Source organism: Perna viridis, chromosome 10 (genome assembly GCF_037379345.1).
Source record: "Perna viridis isolate PV_CMFRI_1.1 ecotype Kerala chromosome 10, ASM3737934v1, whole genome shotgun sequence".
NCBI classification, from domain to species: domain Eukaryota; kingdom Metazoa; phylum Mollusca; class Bivalvia; order Mytilida; family Mytilidae; genus Perna; species Perna viridis.
Genome location: NC_142454.1, coordinates 16,476,549 through 16,502,398, shown reverse-complemented (window position 1 = coordinate 16,502,398; position 25,850 = coordinate 16,476,549). Strand labels below are relative to the sequence as shown.

At 31.6% G+C, this 25,850-nt stretch overlaps 1 protein-coding gene across 4 annotated transcripts in view; it reads right to left on the bottom strand.

The window, feature by feature from the left end:
* The window catches only part of LOC148604740 (rho GTPase-activating protein 7-like), a 121,646-nt gene that overhangs the window by 37,423 nt on the left and 58,373 nt on the right, over positions 1–25,850 (bottom strand). For all 4 annotated transcript variants that reach the window (XM_088551052.1, XM_088551051.1, XM_088551053.1 and 1 more), the window contains one exon: positions 15,653–15,677. In XM_088551052.1, coding sequence (XP_088407178.1) covers positions 15,653–15,677 — 25 coding nt within the window. The remainder of the gene's footprint in view (positions 1–15,652; positions 15,678–25,850) is intronic.

The following is a 25,850-nucleotide window of genomic DNA, read 5'->3' as shown; positions in this document are numbered from 1 at the left end:
TGTATAATGTGATGATTATCTATAATTTAAGTAAACTGATAGTGATCATTTCTATTATTTCTTTAAAGTTTGACTATTCCATGTAAAACTCTATACAAGGAAGTAAATTACTTGGAATAAATTACCATTATATATTCCCAGGAAATAGGGATGAACTACAATGTAAGATAAATGGCTGACAGAGCCTATAGACATACTCCAATAAAACAAAAAAAGAACAACTTTTAGAATACACCATATTACATTGCCTTCAATGAATCACAAAAAAGTCTTTGAAATTCAAGATATACAAAAATAAAAAAAAATGAGAACAAACCCACCCCTATTAATAAATAAGGTCTCCTCTTATTAAAAATGTTAGATTCTCCACTATTTATTGAGCTAAAGAATACGCAGCAGACTGAAAGCACAAGCCTGGATACATATATCATGAAACAATAAAGTAGAATTCTAAATGGGGTATTCTCTCCCTTTACCAAAACAAATACAAATAATTTCTAAAAACCACCGCACATTTATAGATACCAGAACTATATAGGCAGTTCAGAGATACACATGTACTAGTCAATATAACGTAATTTTTTTTATAAGTGTATTTGTGAATTTGTGAAGTACACAGGATATCCGAAATTTCAGGAAATACACAAAATAACTGAACTTTTCTGCAGGACAAACAATAGGTTCAAATGTTTGAAACAAACACTATTAAAAATTAGCCTTGAATTTACAATGAACTTTATTTCAAGGACAAAAGAAAAGTCTGCTACCATAGTAATGTTGTAAATTTCTACTTGAGTATATCCAGCTTGAAACAAGGTAATGAAGGCAATAACTTGTATCTGGCTGACTATTTGTCTAGAATTAAATTAATTTATTTAGGTAATTGCAAACAAAGACAATGACACTAATGTCCAAGGACACTAAGTTATTGCTATCTCTTCCATCAGACAATAGGAAAGTTTTCTATTACAGTTCATAACAAGAAATCTGTGAGAGATGGGTTACTAGTGATACGCCACTTTCAATCACAATATAAGGAAAATCAACCGTATTAGTGAACACAAAGTTTTCTTCCAAAGGTGAATCCCACCATATGGCACACTTACAGGAAGAATGCATGAACATTTCAAGGTGCTGTGATAAGTACCAGTAGTCACTGAAAAAGGTGTGACAATTAAAGTTTTTAAAACATGGACAAGAGTAAAACAATATACCCCTCTCTCCTTCAGAGCAGGCGCATAATATACGACTGTAGGTTTTTGCTCAGGTTGAACATCATATACGACATGTACAATTTTGAAATCTCAAGAGACATTTTTCAGCAAATAAGAGCAAATGGTTCAAGGGTCCTACCCTTTAATCTATGTATATATGGAAATACTTCAGTCTTAATATGCCTACTGTTGGTCCTTAGGCCTGATCAATACCAAGAAAGGACAGCCCATAATTACAGCAGTTATAAGGACTACTTCGTACATTTATATCATACCCTTTATATTACATGCTAACTTCCATTTGTATTATTGTACAGTACATCAAAAGCTCCTAAGTGGTCATGGTTTAGCTTTCTGACATTAAGTCAGGCCATTTCACCATTTAAACATGTAATTTTCACATTCCTCAGGACTAATAGCATCATTATTTACGATAAAGTATGTATAATGTCAGTACTATATTAATGTAGGACATACAAATTATGTTGATTAGGAGTATGCTGTATACTTTCAACATGACATCAAAGTTTTTTTTTACAATGAGAACACAGAGTATTCAGGCCTGTAGCTAGATATTTTTTAGGTGGGAAGTTAAGAAAAAGTTACAAGACAACACTTTCCCCCTTTGATGGCCTCAAATAAACTTTAGCTCATTATTAAACATATTTTTTTTTTGGCTTCAAAGAGAGGCTTAGGAGAGTGTCACATCACCCCAAATCCCTGGCTACAGGCCTGGTACCTAGCTTTTTGTACATTTCGACTTGAACTTTGACATCTAAGAATGCTACTAGGAAGTCATTGTCTGTCAGGGTTATATATTAGAACTTGTACAAGACTTTTTACCGTCAAGCTGTTTCAAAGCATGTCTATGTGGTTTATTTGAGCAGTTTTTTTACGGTTTGTAGTCTATATTAATGCTTTAACATTAAAAGTTGTGTATTAATTGTGAATATTTTCAAATATCTCATTATTATCTTTCAAGACATAAAACCTGCAATGTAAAACCTCACTTAAGTTAAAACACGACTACCTTTCCTCTCCTTCACATGGTATTCAACTCTTCACGTAAATAATAACATGACCACACAAATTGCAACAATATAAGTACAGGGATAAAAAAAACGAAACTCACCCGAGCAGAAAACGTGATAAATAGCCAAAGATATGACAAGAGTCTATCAAATATGACACTAGCCCTTTAAAAAACATTTCATTTGAAATTTATAAAGTATATAATTTCAATTTCTTCCAAGTCCACTGAGCCATTGAATCGAGTGAACGTTCATCTTTTCTCTTTGACATTATATTTTCAATTCATGACAGCTATTAATTTCCATTGAAAAAACGAGACACCTTCAATGTAATGTATAGGTGCGTACCATCTTATATTCACCATACGTGGGCCTTGAACATATAGGAGAGAAATTAAAAATGAAAGACTACATTAGTATGAAATATGGCATTTTTTCCATGAATAGTTGACCCTAATTGAGACATAAGCTACTGAACAATTTAAAGCATGAAAAACTGTTCAAATGGGAACAAAGAAAAAGCCTAAAATAAACAGGATTCTGCATGTATTTATCCAGGGGACCAGAATATGTTAAGAAATTAATAAATTTTCAGCACAAACGTGTCTTTTTATTGATGTTAACAAGGTCTTTCTACTACAAACATCTTTGCTGTAAATGGTTTCCCCATTCCAAATAGTCAAAAGCTTATTAAATCTGCCCATCCAAAAATTAAGAAGACTTTATACACCAGTATATACAAAATGTATATACAAGTCACAAAAGTCAAATTAATACTGATGTAAAATACTAGACTAGAAAAACAAACATTATGTTAAATATTCTTCTATGATCAGAATATTCAAGCTGTTATTGACCTATGTTCACTACATAAACCATCTTTATCTTGTCATGGACCAATAATAATCAATTTCTCTCTCAGAAATACACAACAAGTGTCACTTACCCACTAAATTCTCCAAGGCTAACTCTATTGCTGAATGTATATCCATTATCAAATTTAAAACTTAAATTCAATCCATCTTGTATTTATTCTAAAATCAAGAATCCATTCAGGGATGGGGATGAAACAAGATTCCTTTCACTGTGAAATTGACAATACAAGATCACATTACACAGAGATGACCTAGTACACTGATCATGTGACTGGAAATTAACATCATAAGATAACTCTTCTTTTAGCACCTGGTCACTAAAATGAGGTCCATCTTATTCCAGTCCAGTCATCCATGTTGTAAATGACACTAACGGTTTATTATTTATGACAAATAGGAAGTCACCACTTGGTTTTGTAGCTGAACCTCCTACATTTTCTAATAATTCACCAAAATTTCTATGTTCTGCCCTAATAACTTTCATATCAATTTATAACAGTAACATCATATGAATATTTTTAAGCCAAGTCTCTAATTTAGAATGTATACAAAGAATTTCATGGAGATAATAACTGTATCCCTAAACATATGGGTTATCTAAACATCTCATTAAAAAATAGGCCCTTTTTTATATCCTTGAAATTACCATATAATTAGGGTACAAATCAATTTTACATAAATAATTACAGGTTTCTGGTTTAACCTTTATTTACTGTAAATTTACAAGAAGTTGAATAACAAAGTTAATAAGAAATTTTTGAAAAATCATGTCAAGCTATGACCCTGTCTTATTTAAAACGGTGTGACCAACATTTATTTTAAGTTTAATAAACAGTACTAGTTAGTAATATAGAAATGTTTCTCATAAACCTAGTGTATATATCATTAACAAAAAGACTTTTAAAATAGAAAATAAAACACATTTATTTCCTAAGTTTGAACCAAACACTCCTTTATTTATGATGTTTACTACAATCAGTGCAAACATTTGGTATTTTCACTGCATTATACATACAGCACACAAACTCTGTCATGAAACAATTCCTTCTTGTCTAACCTCCCACCCTTGTAAATTAGTAACTGTCAGGAGAATTTGAGAAAAATAATCTTTTAAATCTGATTTATTTCCCTGCAAAGTATAATCCAACCTTTGTTTTCAGAAAAGTGCAAACCCATAATATCCTGATGTCTGAAGATAAACTCTGCATGGTACTATGTCTGAAAAGAATTTTCCCATCGGTACTGTCATGTTGTTGTGACAAACACTTAGCACTTATTTTTAAGAGGTGTTTATTTCATAAATCTAGGCTAATATTTATTCAAGAAACCGTCCTAACAATATCTTTTAGAGTTACTATCAGGGAAGTGGTCCTGGGAACTTCCTAATTTTAACAGCAGTTTGCAAGTTAGCAGTTGTTATATGTAACTAACAGCTAGAGTAATGTTAAACTTCCAAGTACTAGTAACTATATATAGCACAGAACTTTCCTCGTCAAAGATATGATGGGATGGTATCAAGAAAAGGCCTTGATGTATCACACAGACCCATGAAGTGCAATATAAATAATTTTTCCCTATATACCTTCAAAATTTACTATAAGGTACCAAATTGACAAGAATTTAATTAGGTTAAATTCTATGCTATCTACAATAAATATATTATGCACAAACGTTCTCAAATTTCTGAAAGAATTTCAAACAAGGCCATTACAACTTCATGTCACCTCAAGTGCACTGAATATTTGCACTGTTGTTATTTTAAAAAGTATCTGCCTAAAGATGAACAAATTCAACGACTACCGACATAAGAAGGTCACATGATTGACATGTTGCTCGTTGTTGTGAGCAGTTTCCTTTGAACTTTCTTTCTAATCCACGTAATTATGCTGGAACAGGTTTTAACAACTGTACGACACATCCACCCACAAGGTCTAATGGGAAAATATCTACACCCATTTGTGGTTAGAATGAAAAGTTAGCATTCCTTCCTCAATGTATGAGCGGGAGAAAATTTCAATTTAAACTTAAAAGATCGTTATTAGAAATTGAACATTTCAGCACTAAGTTGATAAAGTTAAAGCCCACAAGACAAGTTGAAGCTTAAGACATTATTTGGATAAAATTGTGAATTATATAAATTGACTCCAAACATTCAATTCTGAACCCCTGAAGGTATTTATTGTACTAGATTTAATTTACACACTGATGCGTTTGTTGCATTTCACCAAATCTGTTTTTTTTCCCTACCTTTGGGATATAAGAGCTAGAACACATGCACCGATAACAGAATTTAAAATATTTCATAGATATATGAGGATTAGAAGTGTAACTTTGATTTTTTAAAGCAAATGTTTTGAGGTCGAACATTCTCTGTTTTTGTATGCCCTGTTTGTACTGTGCTTCAAAGGTCAAGGCTAATGACCTTATTTCATGGTCAACTGGTGTTCAAATTAGCCAGACCTTTTTTTTTCCCCCTGCAACATATATTCTTTGATCAGATAACTACTTCACAGAAAAACTCAAAATAATAGAAAAAGGCCAATTTAAACTTTTATCAGATTGCCCACCAGCAAAATTTTTCATCACTTTTACTTTAAAGGCGAAGGATCAGGTAACAAGTGGGCGTATCATATTTCGTCTCTTATCATCTTTGCCTTGGGCCATGTACGCAACCTTTCATTCAGAACCTTATATGCATGATGTTATCTATTTGGACTTAGTTAAGTACCTGCTAACTGATTTCACAAGACTTATATTCAATGGCTACTACATTTAAAAGAGAGATGTTTACTTTAGCCATGAGCCACCACGTCTAAATGGAAAGTGTCCAGACAAATTTTGACATGGTTATACTAAATAAATATGGCCCAAAAAAGGATGAAATGTGTGGTTAAAATAAGAATGGAGATCAAATTTTAATTAACTTTTATTAACTGCTTGATAATGATCAATAATTAGTCCTGGAGTGAATGTCAATTATAGATAAGGGCATTTTATTCAGTGAACAAGGGGAGATAATGGTAATTACTGTTTGTTTGTTGGGGTTTAACGTCCGAGCAGCAATATTTCAGCTATATTCAGACAATGAACATGAAATGGATGATAAAATGAACATGAAATGAAGAAAAAAAAGAGGGGTCACAAGGATAATAGGGTCGACAAATTTTGATTGCCACTGGAAAAAGGGGGGTGGGTAAGGTTGGGCAATTTAGCCTCCTGTGGCAGAGCGCAAAGGTTCCTATTCCTATCGAATACCACAGCAGGGTTCTTTAACGTGCGAGGAACATGGCATCTTTCCCAACACGGTGCACCACTATGGTTTGCGGTCAGGTTTTCTGTATTATAGCCTGACAACCCCAGCATGCAACACACCAGGGGTACCCCATTCCACAACCTGGGGCACACATCCCAGTTGCTCTGTGGGCAGAGCGCCTAGCCCCCGGCTAGGTTTCTGAGCACTTTTTAGTCGCCTTATACGACAAGCTTAGCGCTGCTGCAGGCCTATTCTTTTAACACCCGGACCTGCACGGGACGATAATGGTAATTACAGCGCAAGTCAATATTGTGGCCATGAGCTGAAGTTCACAGAAAAGACATGAAATAGAAGGTTATATTTACTATACTTCCTCATAACAGGACACTATGTTTGACTTTGACATTTAAAGAAAAAAAGAATGATTTATTGTGTGTAATTTACTTAAGACTCAAGACGTGTGAAAATAATCAGAGGCTTAAAATAGTAGTTCAAAATTATTTTTGTGACGGTATTGATGAACGTGGTTCCTTCCTTGTATAAATTTGAGAATCAATTGAAGATTCAAACCATGTTTTACAAACCACATCTCAAATTAGCAATTTTTACAAACCACATCTCAGATTAGCAATATTTAAGGACTTTTGTTCTTAATAAATCTTTTCACATGATTTTAACAATCAAGTTGTCATACTTGGCCCTTATAAATTCATGTCAAATGGGTATTTTAAGGACTCTTCTACATCATAATTAATATACCACAAACATAATTTACAAAGTAAAAAATTTTCAAGGAAAATATCTGCATCTCAGTAACCATCTGTTACATAAGTATCATTATAAACTATTCACATTATTGTTGACAAAAATCTTAAGAGTCTCTATCCTTCCAATATCATCAGATTTTATAAAAATGTAGATTTTTCACATTAACGATTTGTTCATTTACAATACCTTAAATAATGGTCCATGCTGCCGGTATATAATAACAAACATAAACCACAATAGTAAACCACAGAAAAAAAATATTGAAATTATCTATCACCCAACCTAACACTGAAGCTATAAACAAATCATTAAATACATGTTACAGATCATTAAAGGTCATCAGTTCACACATTACCAACTTATAATTTATTGACAAGTTACACAGGAAAATGATGTATTTGCCATAAAGTGTCACACCACAACATATTGTGGAGGCTACTCAGGTGTGAAGATACAAGTTACTGCCCTTGGCTATGTACAGGACAATGAAACTGTAGTGTCACATTTAAACAAAGGAGACTATGAACTCATTTTTTTCAAAACAATTAGGAATATTCAGCAGCAGCTACAAAAAGGGAGTTAACTCCAACTTTCCTCCAAACAAGAAACTTTGAGACGATGTCTCGTCTTGTTTTGTGTTTTAATTCAGTCAAGTACTGTTAAAATATTCATTTTCAGTCATTAGATTCAATAAATAAAATTTATGCAATGAGAATTTTCTGATCCCTTCGTATACCAACAAAGGTCATTTTTCAGGTCACTGGACATGTCAGTCCCATTATAAATAAATAATAACGACCAAATAAATCATTCCTAACTGATTTATGAAACATAAAAATAAAGAAATGAGTTCTATTTCCTTAGTCATAAACAATAATTTCCAAACTTCTGGATGTTTTATATGCTGTGCACTTCTATATCATAAAACAAAAAGGTCCACTTGATTTGGGTTTTTGGGTCAAGCATACTTTAGCTGGAGTGGATAATTACTCATTAAATACACATTAAAGGCAGAAAATTTGGCAGCATGCTCACGAAAACAAATTTATGGTGGATTTTTACAGTTCTTCAGTAAATAGAAGTTTACTTTATCAGCTTTCCAGCCAAGATTTACACCACCATGACAAAAGCCAGCTTTCATAAGAGACTTCAACCTGCCTAGCTATAAAGCATAGTTTGCATTTTACAACTGCCATATTTATAAGCTTGTCCTAGCTAACACCTGACATCACTCCTATACCACGAACGGCGCCACCATAACCAGACAAAATTGCTACAAGTCATGAATAAGCACAAATTCTAAACCTTCTTTTTGATTTACGTAAGCACATTCGTGTGAACCTTTACAACTACCATGCACAAAGCCTCACCATTTACACGCTTCGCTCTTGAAAAGTCTAGAAAGGTTAAGAATTAGCAAAGATTCCTCATAACTTTTAAAAGTACATAGATATACAATATACATTTATTGAACATTCAAGTTATTCAATCATTGTAATGAAGTCAAATGTCATTTTAAAAAGACAAAAATATTAATAGTATTTCAGGAGACTTTTGATGTTAAAAGCAATATTATTGTTTTAAACATTCTTTTAATTACTTTTTGGCTATTCTCCACCAACTGGCAGGATCATAGAGAGTATTGTTAATAATAAATTTTTGCCATATAATCACAAGAAGGGAAAAAAAAAGTTTCTGATATCATTTCATTTGAAATTACAAATTTTACCTGCAGTTTTGAATTTATTCCTCAATATTGACTTAATCCTAGCTCCAAACATGAACAATCTGATGTGTATTGATATGTCCAATAACCAACAATACCATTGTGTAAAACAGAGGCGAAAAAAGCCCCTAGTCAATTAGTAGTTACCTCATAAAACATTTTGATTATAATATGGCCTACACCTACAGAGGATTTAATTACAGGTAAAAAGTTTTGACAACACGGTTTATTAATTATGCGGGTGACAGTACCTGTCAAATGTCCACTGGCCGTAATAAATCTCCAATAGGTTATATGACGAGGGCTAATGGTTACAGGGATAGTACCAACCACGACTTGGTTACATTATATGGTTTCCCTCACGCTAAATTAACTTTTAGTTTTTGTCAAAATATTTTTTCTATCCCATACAAAGCACACTAACAGTGGCAAACCTAATGCGCCATTTTCAGAAGAAAAAAAATAAAACTTCGGACTAAATGATCGCGGTAACTTGTATTTATGCAAGATTTATGCTACATTTATATTCTTATTACGATCAGATTCATCACTGCAAGAAACAAAAAATTGCAACTTTTCATTAATTTGTTAACATAAGCAATGCATTTTTAGATCATGTTTCATTTTGATAAAAGCCATCAATCACAAAAAACTCATTTCATATGAACCTCTTTATATTTTCTAATGATTTGACGTCAGAAAAGAACAGTTCAGCTTTATATGATGGAGGAAATTCCATCAAATTCTTCAAGAGTACTTTATGCAAAGGAGTTAAGTAACTCTACTTGCATAAACTTTTCTTTCATAAAGACATGAGAAGGTGAATCTAAGTGTAAAGATACTGGAAATATGCATTACAAAGCTATGTATTGAAAAGAGCACATTTGAAAAAACCAAAATTTGATTAACTTAATAGTTTGATAAAATTAAACATACCAGAAAAATGTAAAGATTCAAACTCTGGAGTAAAAATGAAATGCAAAACATTTGAAATCCTATTTACAAGCATAAATAAGAAAAAAAAAGTTGATGACCTTCACCTTTGCCTGGCTGTGAAATGTCTGACCTTCAACCTTACATTGATATGAAGTGTCTAACCTTTACCCTTATTGCCTTGATATGTAGCACAAATAGATTTTAGATGAAATATTCTCTCAATCTACAAATTTTTTGTCACAGATTTTTCGATAAAAAAAAAACATCAACTTTGAAATTGACCCTATAGGCTCTACATTTAGAAGAAGAATATACAGATGAACAAAACTTATACAGTGAAAGTACTATTGTTCATGGGGTACCAATTTTCATGGATTTTGTGAGAAGGCCAAACCACAAAATTTGGTTCCCAACCAAAATGAGATTTCCATTGATGCGTGTACTGAAAACCTTAAAACCACGAATTAAAGAATCCACGAACTTATGTTTCTTCCCTTATCCATGAATTAGAGTACTTTCACAGTAGAATCTTTCAGGGCTGGACTAAATAATTTGCTTGGAGTTAATGAATTCCTTAACAGAGGAATTTTAATTCATGCTAATTTACAACCTGTGCAAGCAGTATATCTCAATATCTTGCACCAATAATCTATAATGTCAAGCCCTTTTTTACAGAAAACAGAACATTCACTGCATAATAAAAACACTTAAGATTTAAAAAATGTCTAATATTAAAAGTATATTTTAATCATGAAAATAGATACCTAATCTTAATTATGCTTATTAGTTTATCCAGGGGAGATAACTCATTAAATTACATCACAATGTTATATTTACTGCCCTAATTTAGATAGTGGCCACTTCAGAAATAAAGAACTATCATAATATATTCTCTTTCTTGACAACTTTATACAGTAGATATGTAGTTTATAGTGAAGGTTTTGATAGAGTAATTTGTTGGATGGTTGTTAAGTTAGAAAATAAATTAGTATGCTAAATACAAATGTTGGAATGTACAAATAGGCAGTTACAAAGGAAACATATAATGCTCTTAAAATGTGCATAGATAGCAAATAAAAAATGCACAGATAGATGGAAAGGGTGACAAATTACGCAGTTTATGTAAATCATTTGTGAACATTTCAAAATACCACCGAGCAACAAGTTTGATTTTATTACAGCCTTCTTAAACATACACAACATTGAATTAATGTAACATTATAAATGATCCTGAACCTTTTATACAACTATGTACCTACAAACAATAAGAGAACATTACTGAAAAAGTTTCTAACTTCAACGCAATTATTCAAACTACTTTCAAAAGGGCATCTTAATATATTTAAATATATAACAAGATACGAAATTCAGAAAGCAAAGCCCTTGCATTTTGCAAACATATTTTTCAGCAAAGGTATAATGCAGGATAAGATAAATTCAGAAATATGAAAAAAAAAATCTTTGTGCAATAAACGAACCACCCATTGCATACAAAGTGCTTACCAAGACATATTTTGATTTTAAAAAAATGAAAGAAGGTCATTATGTACCTGCTCTTTTCCTTTCTCTTGCATCTTCTAATCCAAAATATCTGATCCCTCTAATTTTTTCACTGAAACTTCGTATCAGTTCATAACGTGCCATAATCCTTGTATATAATTCACATGCTCTAAAAAATTACCACTTAGCCTAATTTTAACCAGATCTCACTTTTTGTGATTAAATTCAATTTTTTTCCATTTCTATCCACTTTTCAGAACACCAGGCATGATGATAAAATTCATAGAGGCATTCCAACACTATTCCAGAACAAACACCTGCTTAAGCAAAAAATTTCTGAAATATCCAAACAAACTAACACAGATGCTGGGCACTTAACTAAATATAGTTACTACCATTCCATGCAATCCTTTGTTTGGCTTACATTCAGGTAGAAAAGAGGTGTCCATTTTGTCACGAGACCCCCTGTCGTAAATCGGATAAAATGACACGGCAAGATTTAATGGTCATTATAGCAAGGCAGACGTAGAACCCTTTTATTTACAATCTCCGATCACAAGCAAAATTATCGTTATTTTCAATGACACAGGTACATTGTAAACCATATACTACACTCAAACTTTATAATCACTCCACAGTGGAAAAAAAAAAATCGTCTATGGACAACCAACTGGCAAGTTTCCTGAATGTAATCTCCATGATAAGTTTGAACGACTTTTCAGGACTGGCACCACTTATCACAGTTTTCTAGCAATCCGTGTAGAACAGGTTTTTAGAAAGGTGTGATTGTAGCCAAGCAGTCAGAGCAGTTATGATTAGGTATAAAGAGTGGTTACATCACTGTATTAATTATATACATATAAATGATATCAAAGTGAGGGGAGGTGAATAAGGGTGTCATAAGGCTTTTATCAAATCAACTGATATGATGCATTAAAACAGTGGTAACATAGTATATACATGCATGCAGGGTATCCTAAACATAAAGAAACGAACATGCAATCTATGATGCAGCCAACAAGCTGTTGATTATTAAGACAGGAGACAGATAATTCTTAACACCCTTAATTACAGGTGTCAGCCACATTATAGACACCATTATAAGACCTCTTAAAGTGCACTTTAATGTTTTCGAACTTGCTAATTTTTTTCTAAGTACTCTTGAATAAAACTGACTAAAATTATGTAATTATTACATCAGAAAAAGTTAAGGTGGTCGTCGTACGTAACTAAATGGTATACTTGAATGATAACCTTAACATGTAAACTAATAGTTCTACCATACAAGGAGTGCTACCAACAAATTTACTGTTAAGCCACCAATTTATTTACTGTAATGAAGATGAATGAATCGAAAATATAAATGCCTATAGTTCTTGTGGACATTAACACACATCTAGTAGTTTATGTTACCACAAACTTGAAGAATGTTCCAAAGAATAATAAAAATAAGCTGCATTTGTTTGTTTTGTAACTGTCATTGCATGAAAGAAATAACTCAAAGCAGTCAAATTAATACACAAAATCTACTTAGCAAGTCACAAAAAAGGAAGATATCTCCCTGTGTATGTACCTCAAGGAATGGATCCATTCAATATGTTGATTTGTATACGAATATTTGATAAACTTCTTCAGATATCTGTACATTTATGACCTTCATTTAGATAGAGGTAGTAATTAGTGAAAATACATATCCCATGTTTACTATACTGCCTTTGTAGTGGTGGGAAAATGCTGATACACAGAGAAAAACATCCTATACAAACAATTCATGTTCTCTTGTACTTAAACATGGGATTATCAGATGCACTCGATTGAGTTCACAAATATGTAAAACATATTTTATTTTGCAAACAGCAGAAGGGATACCTTAAAACAAGTTAAGAATATATTTGAATTGACGATTAGTTGGGTTGATTTGTGAAGATAAAAGTTGAATGCATGCAAGGCATTTTAGACAGTGAATGTGCTGCTCAACTAGGTCAGAATTAGAGTTATTTTCAATCAGATTCTGATTGTTCACAAAAGATTTTCTCTTAACTGTCAAGGATACAAGTTTAAATTCAGCAGTTTGTTAAGCAATGTTGTCAATCTCATGGACAGAATTCATGATAACTATAGAATAAAGGCTAAACGGGTTACACATGCTTCTAATCTAAGCTTGTAGAACAAGTTTATTGGTTATGGTAGGATCACAAATACTCCATTGAAGTTAAGAAACCCAGAAAATAATCCTTTAATTCAAAATTTTATCACTTCATAACCTAAACAGATTGTAAATGGATCATTCAAAAACTGACGGCTCTATCAAAGGGCTGTCAAATACAACACCATGGGGAAGAGTTGATCAAGGGGAAGTAACTCCATAACAATCACTGATCATGTGATAGGATTTCCAATTTAATGGTCAACTGGCCTTGAATATGATCAGTGATAATTTATGAGTTTAAACCCCACCTTTGGAATGATATATCTACCAATCTAAATTTATACATGATTATCAAGAATGTCTATACCATTGTACATGTAAGCCAAATACTTGATAGAGATATTTAGTCAACTCCCATCTTAAGGGCAAATAAAGTATCTCTGATTTACATTATGATGTACTTTCATAAAATATGCTCTTTTTATCAACTGACATAAAGAATTTGGTCAAGAGGCTAGCAACAATGAACAAACCAGCATACATGTTCAGTAGAATTACATCAATATAACTATTGAATTAATTAACCTCCATCTACTTCAACAAACATTCATTCCAATATTTCCATAGAATTCTCTACTTCTTAGAATATGCAGTCCTTAGTAACTTCGAGCATCTAGAGCTAAGTGATGCATTTTGTCAAAAGAAAACAATGGCATACCTTAGCCATTTATGGGTTTGTTATTTTAGAATTATTAACTAGATCAGTAACCATCAGTAGTAACTGGTTTCTTGGGTTGGTAAAATTAGCTTAGTGCTCTTTAATTTATCAAACTCAGAAATTTATATTTCACACATTATATCCCTGTAATAATCTCTTCAGGAACAGACCAGCAACACAACTATTTATAGTATAACCTCTCAAACCTTAACCCTGAACAAACTCGTTACCTTTATAAACCAACAGTTAGAAAGCTTACCAGTAATCATGAGTAAAATGTGTTTTGAACCTGAATGACCAGAACACCTTAATATAACTGACAAAATCTTAGTTTAAGAGAAGTTTTGTACTGTGGGTTTCGCTGTAAATTACTAGAACAATGGGTAAATAGGTGAAGTCATACAGGGCATGTACTTTATCAAGTTTACAACAAATCTGTTGAGTAATGAAACTGGGTGAATTGGTCAGGGTGAATCATATTGTTTATAAACTCTCCACCTATATATACCATCATGTTTATCAAATAGAATTGAGCCCTTTATTTATTTATCTAGTAAGGTTTGTCTTCCAAGCCTAGTCCCATATTTGTACAAATCTTCTTAAAAAGTCAATTTACGTTCATTATGCATGCGGCCTTCAGGGCTAAAATCACAATATAAAGTACTAAGAACTACTATAATTCAAAACAAGAAGATTTCTGTGAGTTGTAAACCAAGCAAAGCAGAACTTCACATTTAAGTCACACAACATCTTTATCAATTTAATGATAAATCGTATTCGTGACTTTGGCAAGTTTTGCACATCTTCTCAGTGATAATATCACATTCAACTTCTAAAATGGACAAAGCTATCCTTGTTATTTTAATCTTTGCTGGTTAAAAATTAGATCTTTGAAGTTTCCGTTCAAGAGTTCTCACACTGTAGTCAACAGCAACAAACCTTGACTTGTGATAACAGACTGTACTTTTTCAATAGACAATACTGCCTACAGTGAGTATATATATATAGAAACAAGAAACAAGAGTTTGGAAAATTTGTCTGATATGAGTGGCCAAATAGGGCTAATCCTGCTTCTGAGGGATCAGTGCAGGACCAGAGTATGACAGAATAAAGATTTCATGGGCTTCCAAAATATATCAGATATAATATTTCATCTGGTCAGACCAGGAACGACAATGTAGGAAATGTTTTTGTGAACTCTGCAGTAATGTCAAATGCTGCAAGTCAAGGAAATTGTAACTCATATTAAAGAACAATACTTCAATTGTAACAGTCTTAGAGAATTATGGGTGTAATATAGTGGTCTTTAATATCTATGGCCTCCTATTTAAGGTAGACAGCCAAATCACCTAGCCTGTCTTTCATATAAAAGGGGTGTGTGTTGATTAAAATCACCATGCATTAGTTTAGATTAACAAAAAAAAAATGGATTCAGATTTTATAGATATTTTTTTAATTTCCATAATAATAAAGATGACTTACCAACTTCTCTGGCAGGAATCAGCCTCTAAAATAAGTAAAAATGTATTAGTATTTTCATCAAATTAAAATAAAAAAAAAAACATTCGAACAGATTTACTATTGTACATCACTAAATAGAAATTGAGATCTAATGGTAAATTTTTCAATTAAAATATATAACAGTTCTAATTCATATAATGATATATAAAACAAGATGAGGAGATACATGAAAGAAAATGCATATGCATGCTGACTAATGTGTGAGAAAGTAGATCATGTATATATCCATTAAATTCATATACAAAAAAATCAACCTGAATTTTATGCCACTATAAACTATACCAGGCAATCGAGAAACAGCTCTGAAGGAATTTAAAGCCGTTTTTATTTGCAATAACAGTTATGTAATGTTTGTGTTAGAATTCAATTAAGATAGGTCTGTTTAAATTTAAAGCATGTGCAAACAAGGACTTTGAAATAACTTTCATTTGATTCCAAACAACATGAAAGTCACTAAACACCTAGATAAATCTTCATTTCACACACTCTTTCAATTTGAGGTACAGCTATGTAATTTAGACATCAATGAAATCTATTTCCACCCATCTTCCTTTGAACAATCCTGCATTCAAGCAGGAAAACTCCACTTAAGCAAAATTAGCTTAGATCTACATGCATTATACATTTTATTGATTTCATAACTTTGTATTAGTCTAACATAATGTATACATTTTAAGTCCATAATTTCTTCAAAAATCTTCATCAAACATATAAAATCTCACAGGCTTTTACTAAATACCCTCAAAAAAATTTTTTTGAAAGATATTCATAAAGGTCTCTACTAAAAAATCTACTTCCTTTCTTAGTCAATGAATAATGTTTAAACTTTCCCCAGTACATGAAATTTTGTTGATAAAATATTTCATAACATTAAAAAAAACCATCCATTCATGTTGCCTAAAATACTTCAGAAGCCATCAAGTGTACTAATTCATTCATATAAAACACTAAATAATCTGATTTTCTGCCTAAAAAACCCACTTCACAATGAACTCCAAGCTATAGACTTATCTACCTTGAAACACTAATTAAATTATGTGCATGGATTGCATATTAAAATACTGTCTACTACCGCTAACTTTAGAACAGTAGAAGTATTTTGTTTTTTCTGATCCTATCAGGACTAATGGAATGAAAACCGTAGTCCACTTAAAATAACCTTTTCAGGTAGATCTTCCTATCATGTTGGTGACATAATTCATTAAATTTCCAAATAACCTTCTTGAACTGTTGTATTGGAATTCTAGTGTTATCTCTTTTTCAAAGTCTAGTCAGTTTACTGGAATTAATGAATTGCATGATTTGTGCTCAATCAGCATTATTGGAATATTAAGGGGGAATAAACTTGTGCATGTGACAAATTGAAGACAGTCTGGAATAGATAGGTACCTGTAAATTAATATTGTAAGAAAGCTAAACAGGGGAAAAACCCTATTTATTCTCCCTTTCTGAGTCTTGCTGAGACAACGAATATTCTTTAAATATCATACAGGAACCAATAATGGGACAAGAGAAGATTTAAATGATGAATCAAATCTGTATTCCCTACTCATAAGTTTGCTTCACTTTGCATTTAATTCTATCTACACCCATACCATCAAATGCTGGATATACGACTGATAAGAAGCAATGTCAAATTAATTCATATTCCAAATAAAAGTTTATTTGCATTTCTCTTCCGTTTATTTCATTTTCCGAGCTTTTGTGTATTTTCCAACTCCTTGTCTTTTTGGCAATGACTATGTATACAAAATGTACTAATATTTAACTTGAGAATCACTGTACTAGTTCTGTCTCATGTCACACTCTGTATGAAGAAGCTTCTTTTGCCTCCCAATCCATTCCATAATACTATGACAGTAGATACAATTAGAGGCTTAAAACCATTTCAAAGGTCAATGGAAAATAAACTTAACATCATTTGAGATAAATCTTCTAACTGTGAGTATTCTTTGATCCTCCAAGAAACATTCACATGAGCAATGATACAGCAAAAATATAAAAATGTGACTTTAACAAACTGAGTACTTGAAACTGACACAAATACTAATAATCCTATCTTTTTAGCTATCTGTAAAACTTAAATGTAAGGGGTGGAGTCCAGAACTTGTTAGCTCTGCATGATTTCAATTAAGATGCAAATAAAAACCTACTTCAAATTCAGAAATATTTGGAGTAATGTATCATTATGAAAAATTTTCTGTATCAATTTTAAATTCTATGGTTGCTGCCTTCCTCTAACAATGAAAATGATTTTGACATAACAACTAGATTGAACAAGGGACTGTTGACTCTTGTTATTGTTTGCAGACGGAGGATAGTTCCTGATGATCCCTCCACATCTTATTAATCTTTATATAGAGGATAGATCCACATGATCCCTCCACATTATGTTAATCTTTATACAGAGGATAGTTCCACATGATCCCTCCACATCATGCTAATCTTTATACAGAGGACAGTTCCATATGATACCTCCACATCTTATTAATCTTTATACAGAGGACAGTTCCACATGATACCTCCACATCATAGTAATCTTAATACAGAGAATACTTCCACATGATCCCTCCACATCTTAATATTAATATTCAAACAAAATTATATATTGATGTCTCCAATTAACCCACTCATTAAGACCATGAAACATTAAGTGATAGCCCACCACTTAATGTTAAAAAAAGTGGGATGGTAAAATGTTCAAAATGGTCTTAGGCTAACTAGAAAAACCACAATATGGATTTTGCTGTGAATCAAACTAAACCTGTATCTTACAGAACAAATTACAACTGTGTAAAGTAATGCCAAAGTTTAAAAAAAAAAGTCATTGATCTGTTTTGAGTTGATCATTTGGAAATTGTCTGGGACGGATTGATGGACAGACAGGCAGGCACACAACTTTTCAGAGAGTATCACATAATACTTGGCTACTTCATGTAATGGGTATAATAACCAAATTATATTAACCAACCAGGGGCCGGTTTAAAAAAAAAAAAATTTATTGAGATTTTCCTCAAATCTTCAATTTCAAGCAATTGGATTGGTCGAAATTTGAGTTGAGAATTTGAGGAAAATCTCCATTTGAGATGTTTTATGAAACAGGTTCCAGTCCATATACAGTAGAGTTGTGGGTATGTTTTGTCTAAGACAGAATATCTATTTGATTTCACTGCTTTTTCATTTCATGTTTCTTACTCTCTGTATAACATAAATTCCATAATTAATGGCTTCCTGTTGATTTGTTTTGTGGTTTTCCCTTGCTCACAAAATTGGTAAAAATAAATCCTTCATGAAATATTGAGTAAATCTTCAGTTCAACATTATCATAGCAATTTGTACAGAAAGACTGAACAGGAAAGCTAAAAACGTTTCTCCCAAAAAAAGCAAACTAAACAGATAAACAGCAAATAATAATTTATTTTCGAAAGAAATCCTTCCTCACACAATACCTATATTAAAAGGTTATAAAACGTACTCTCTTAAAGAACATGCTAACCACACATAACAATTTCTCAAGCAATTAAGTAAATGTCTTTGTAAGAATCATGCAAAATCTGAAAAAATGTGATACACCCCAAAAAAGGCTACATATTTATATTTTTGTAATTAAGTTGTTTTATGGGTCTACACTATGAAATGTGTGATTATTCATTCAAATCTGCCTGCTCTTAGGAGATAATCAACATTGAAAATCCAGTAGATTCTATTGTATTTGAGTGTCATTTACAGAGTTATCTCCCTTAATTTTTAAATCTACAGTGCATTCTATACAATCTTTATCTCCAAAGAACACGGGTTGTATGAAAAACTGAATGTTAGTTTCTGTTTACTACGGCAATTCAAACAAAATATAAAAAATAAAAATAAGTAGGTTTTTTACCCATGAATCACATTTTGCATGATTCTTAGCTGGAGTGCTACTTAAAATCTAAAGAAGAAGGAAACTCATCAAAGCAAGTGTTATTTTGATTGGGAGAATTTATACCAAGATAAAAGACCTCCAAACGCCTCAAGTGTGGTCCTCCACTGCATTCCTAATGAAAATGATATGGCCACCACCCTGGCCTCTGCCCAGAGTAGACATGTAAACTTACATACCCTTTCAGGCTACCACCCTTTACATTCTAGCCTATTAATTTCTGTAAACTTTTAATTTTCATTGTCTAGTGAAACCCTGTGCTGTATTGAATTACAGTATCTTGCTAAAGGTCTGACTAAATACCAGAAAGTTTTGACACATAGCAATGACCCTTGAAAGATTTATGTGGATTAGTTAGAAGACTGCCTTATGCAGTATAGATTTTAACCACCTGGTCGAGAGCTCTCAAAAATTGTTTTACATTTTATCGATAGCTTATACCCTATTTGTTTTGTATTGAAATGCAGTAAGTGCATATTAGAAAAGCAAAATAATATTTGTTAAAAAATTCCTACATCTCCAAGTTCAAGTTAAGTAAACAAAGAAAGATAACTCTAACTATGTGTCAATTTTGATCTGCACCTACTGGTATTTTCACAAGTCAGATATTTGATAAAATTCCAAATGAATATCCATTGAATTTAAATATTGAGGAAGTACTCATGAAAGGTGAAATATATCTTTAATCTACAACATGCCCATTTTGCATGCTATAACAAATGTTGATAACAAGGGACATATTCTATGTGCAATTCAAAGTGAAGGTTTTTCATTAAAGGGGTATACAGAAAAGTACTTCATGACTTTTTTAAAACCTTTCTAAGGATATGATATATAAGCTACTATGAAACTGTAAATATTGAAATACAAACTATTGTGCTTTTTTTGTATACATAATAATAGGACTAGTCTAGATAAATTTCAAAAAGGGCAAAAGGTAAAAAATAGACCACTGATCTAAGGTAATTTGTGACAGCCAAGTCTTGGTACAAAAGAGTTTTTCCCTATAATTACTGTTGTTATGACCTTCCATTTTAAAAACAAAATGATCAGATTTCAACAAAAAGATAACATCCCTTTTCATTTCACAATAATGGTCAAACAGCCATCAACTTCCCAATGGTACCAGGTTACTGCATATGTCATTATGGCTAGATCTTTGTAACCTCAACAAAACAAAAGGAAGTATTTCAGAAAATAAAGATCACAACAAAAAAAAAGAAAAAAAAATCATTCATATTACACCTAGTATATTTTGGGATCTAATTTTCAGTGTTTTCTTTATCTTCTTGAACTTATTATTTCTCGAATTTGTCCAACATTTTGGATTTAATTTCAACTGAAAACATAGTTATTCAGGACTATTAAATACTCTTATGTCAAAACACACAAAACTTGGAATATTTGTTTGGTCAAGGTCTTGCTACTTAGAACAGATTTTATGCTAAATTTCATCAAAATATTTAATGTATTGTTTTATTATTCAACAAATTTATTGGGAGAAGTATTAAATATTTGGCAGGATTAACTTTTGATTGGATATTCAAATATTATTCAATACTTAATTCTTGAAATTAAATACACAATTACAATGCTGAAATTTAGTCCATAATTTCTCATTAAAGCTGACAAGCCATAAAATTAATATGCACATTAAAATTTGCCTTTAGCAGTAAATATGTGACATAAAGCATAAAGAAGTTGTAGAGAACCACTAAAATTATTACAACATTTGACTGAGAAATTTATTTTCACATACTATGTGTTTGTATTTTTTTCATACCATGGTAGCATAGATAATGAAAAACTAAAAAAAGGAATAATAATTATTCATGAATAGCAACTTAAGGATGATGTCATCTTTCTATTAAAAAAATAATTGACAACCTCACTTCACCCATAATACAAAGATTGGACAAACAGACTGACAGACACGCAGACCAAATAATTATTTTGATACCAATACTTTATTAGCAATAAGGCCCTAATATAATATTAACAATATTCAAAATTCAAGTATGAAGTTCAATATCGAGGACAATTGTACCACTTTAAGACCACCTGCAAATAACAAAGGTCAGTGCAGCCACATGTGCAGATTGTTATGAGTGGTGAAAACAAAAAATCAAAGCAATTTTGCACAATATGAGCAAACATTTGATCCTACTGTAAACATACCTATGTAAAAACCACTTAATCCTAAAACAATGCAAGTTAATCTTGTTCAATCATTGCTTTTAAGCGTCAGAAGCAGATAATGCTGTGCTGGAGGTCCAAACACCGCCAGTTTCAATGTATCCATGTCTTTGCCAAAATCATTAAATAATCACTTATTGGAAGAACCTAATATACAAGTAAACTTATGGGGAAAGTAAACACGAAAAGTATTACACCCAGCAAGAGAAAGTCGAGAAACGTCACTTCTCCGTCATTTTCTGTCTTGTCTTGGAGCCTACAAACCTGTTAAGGATTTGCAGAATACCCAAACAGCTCTGTATTTAGATAAGACAAAATATGACAGGCTTATGTCTTAAGATAATTCAAATAAATCCAAGATAACTCCTACCAAGCAAGCATTGAACTCATGCTATCTTAATAGCTTCTTGGGTTTCTTTTACTTGTATACACTGTATACTGGTACATGTAGTTTTGTTTTATAAATATATGATTTTTATCTGATGACCTTAACATGTGAAAATAGAGTCACTAGAAAGAGAGGTACACATACTTCTTTAGTCAAACTACTGATCCTGACATTTCAATTTTAATTAATGAAACTTTCTTGTCCTAAAATGCATGACATTGGATGATAAAACCACAATCAATCAATCCATCAATCAACAGATAATATTAGACATCTTTTTTTTGTTACTTCTACATCCTGAAAGTGTAAAAAAAAAACATGTCTTATCCAGAGTGGACTGATATAATAAATAGTTATCTGTAAGAAACCTCTGAGTTTTGTAAGATAATTATCATTAGGACCAAACTGGGTGTTTTCCTGTTACTAAAACTACCAGTACAATACTAGGAGGTCAAAGGTACTTCAACAATGTAAGATGCTATCTATGTTTTAAACTCAGTGAAACTGGATTCATCAATGTAAACTTTCTACCAAAATAAACTTAAAGTATTTAACTTGTTTGAAATCTTAATTTTACTGAATGAAGTCATTGTTTCAGATTTGATTGATCTAAGGCATGTGTTATGGACTTTATGGAAAGGCGTTTGATGTTTAAAGTTGAATGCACTGACTTTGAGTCCAAAACAGATGAAGTACTTAGTTTTTAGTTGAAATGAGGGTCAGTAGGGTTTATTATGTCAAAACTTAAGAGGATTATCTTTCTTGATTATGTATTATATTAGCTTTTCCAAATTTAGAATGATTTTCATTGAATATATTATGCTGAATCTTGGCATGGGTATGAATTTGTAAACATAAGCACATGTAGTAGTATTATGAAAATAATGACAAGTGACCTTCAAACAATCTTTGCAATATGTTTTTGAAAATAACTTTAAAACCTTTGTAGAAAGTCATAATTATAAGCTAGAATTTTTTATGTACTTATTTTATTTTAAAATACATTTTTAGTCAAAAGAAACTATGCACAGCACATTTCAATAACAGTTCTGTTGTTCAAAAGTGAGCATACACCACATTCAACTCGCTGAGCTAATATTGACTCACCGTCAAGAGTAAATATGTTTTCCTGTGATGGAATGTATCAGAACATGACTTACAGTGTATACAATGGAATTACAGGTGCTTGTTACTGCCTAAAAAATTTCTAAACAGAATCCTAAATATTTGCTGAGTGTGTACAATACTTACATAGAATGTAAACTAACGTCAATGCCTTTATTTGTTTGAGCAGAGCCATGGATTAAGGGCAAAACATTCTATATAGAATTTTATATACTGACAGTGTCATAAAGGGGTTCCATGAACTTTTAATTTTTAGAAAGGAAATTTAAATTTAATACTAGCAATAGGTCAACTCATCACATAAGCTTTTGGCTTCAGATATTTGATGGAAAAACAAAAAAAACAAGCAAAAATGATTGTTTTTCTCCCCTAATATTGACTTTAAGCAACTTTCATGCCAAAAAATGCACTGAAATGCTTATCCTTTTCTTATCAAAGTAACATTTCGAGAAATAATTGCTACATTCCTAAATTCATGCCTTCCCTCTCACCCAGGCTGTTTTCTTCAAATTTATTTCACTACAATATTCTACCACTTTCAGTTACTATGATAGAAAATATTTTAAACTAAATTTTTCAAACATTTCAAGTATCCGGTAATCATATCATATTTGTACCTCATAAGCAATTTTTCATTTCATTTTTGTTGTCAGTCCTAACTTTATTACCCTCCTACCAAATTTGACATTCCTGAGTGTTATAGAAGCTTGGCAGTTCTTACAGCATTTTTAAACCAGGAGAGGTCACTTTATTTGGTGAAATACAGTATATATATAAAGACTTTTTTCCAACTCCCGCGAAGTTGGATAGTACCAATTTATCACTTTTACATACACAACGAATACTTCAGTTAATAATTTCAAGATTTTTTCTATGACTTGCAACTATACTAATTTTTTTTTGCCGTAGTTGCAAAGCCGAAAATCTTTATTGAAGGACTTCTAGTATCAAAATTAATCCCAGAGAAGAGGGACTTATCAATATTATAAAATACATGTTATGCAATGTTACAAATATATGAAAGAATAAGTAAGAAATTGACACATTCTGTAAAGTGTTAATTCTATCAAAGCCTACAATCTAATAGGATGTACTTTAATGACAAAAAAGGATTTATTGTCAAAATATTTAATCTTCGAGGAATCCATACTGAGTTTTTCTTTTTTATGTCACATAGGGTTACTGTTAATGGGCTAATTTTTAGCAGAGTGGGTCAAAAATGGAGTGAATTGTCAACACAGTTTCATGACAAAACTAGGATACTAAGAGATTGTGGCAATGTGACATTTAACCTTGGTCATTTAGGTAAACAACCTGGATTTCGTTTTTTAACGACGTGATCAAAATCATAATCGTTGATATAAGTAGGTAAATAATTGAAAGACATCATGAGTTAAACTATTTAAACAAAGGTATAGGATCAAACACTTGTAAAATGTTTTAGGTTCTTCCTGCTGAGCTGTTGCATATTTTCCCTTTAAGTCCCAGGCCTTGTCATGTATATATTGTACTGTTACAAATATAGTAAAGAAACAATGCTGTATACAATTTCAAAATATTTTACTGAATGACAACTCTTTCAAATTAAAGCTAACTAACTAAAATTTACCAAAATTATCAATATTTTCCTGCCATAAAAAACCTTAAGACAAAATATCATCTCCCTCATCATATTTCATGACTGAAGACTGTAAATAGCTGCATAACCAATGATTTAAAAGTAAAAATTGTCTGAGAAGCAAAAAATTAACTTAAGATGGTTCAATATGCGTTTTCAGGAGCTAGGATTGAAAAAAAAAATACAAAAAAATACAAAAAAAAACAAAAAAAAACAAATTTATATAATCCTCCTCCTTCAGTAATCAGATACATGATATTCTTGAATCTTCAGACTTACATGATTAATATGAGAAATCTACAATGTTAGTGAACTGTTCTCTCTTATCAAAAGTTGAGCTTATTCAGAAAAAAAGAAAAATATTACAGTCAAGAAATTACCTTAGAAATACAAAGTACCTTCAACAATTGCACTAAGCCATACATATAGTGACCTCCAACAGAATACTCTGATCTCATATAAAACTGATTTCCATTCACTATAACTGTCACTATACAATTTTGATAGCTCTTCAACACATCATAGACAAGTCTCATTATACATGTCATAATAGTCAAATTAAAGTTCCTATTGTTGTGTGAAAAATCTTAATCAGTGGAATTCAGAAGTTAAATCAGAATACAACACAATGAGATAATATTCACTCATTGATAACTGACAATTATTGTCATCAAAGACAATTTTTACCTGTTTCAGGTGTGTAAAAATAAAGTTATTTGATGGTTTTTACAACTAATTTGATGTGATGTGGAAAAATGAATGGTTAATATTAAACATTAAAATATATTAATAGCATTAAAAAATATTAAGACAAAAACTTAATGCAATAAATTTGATATCACAAGTCAATTTCATAACAAATATGAAGAAATATTTCTACCAAAAAGACTTACTTGCAGTTTTTTACGTGTCG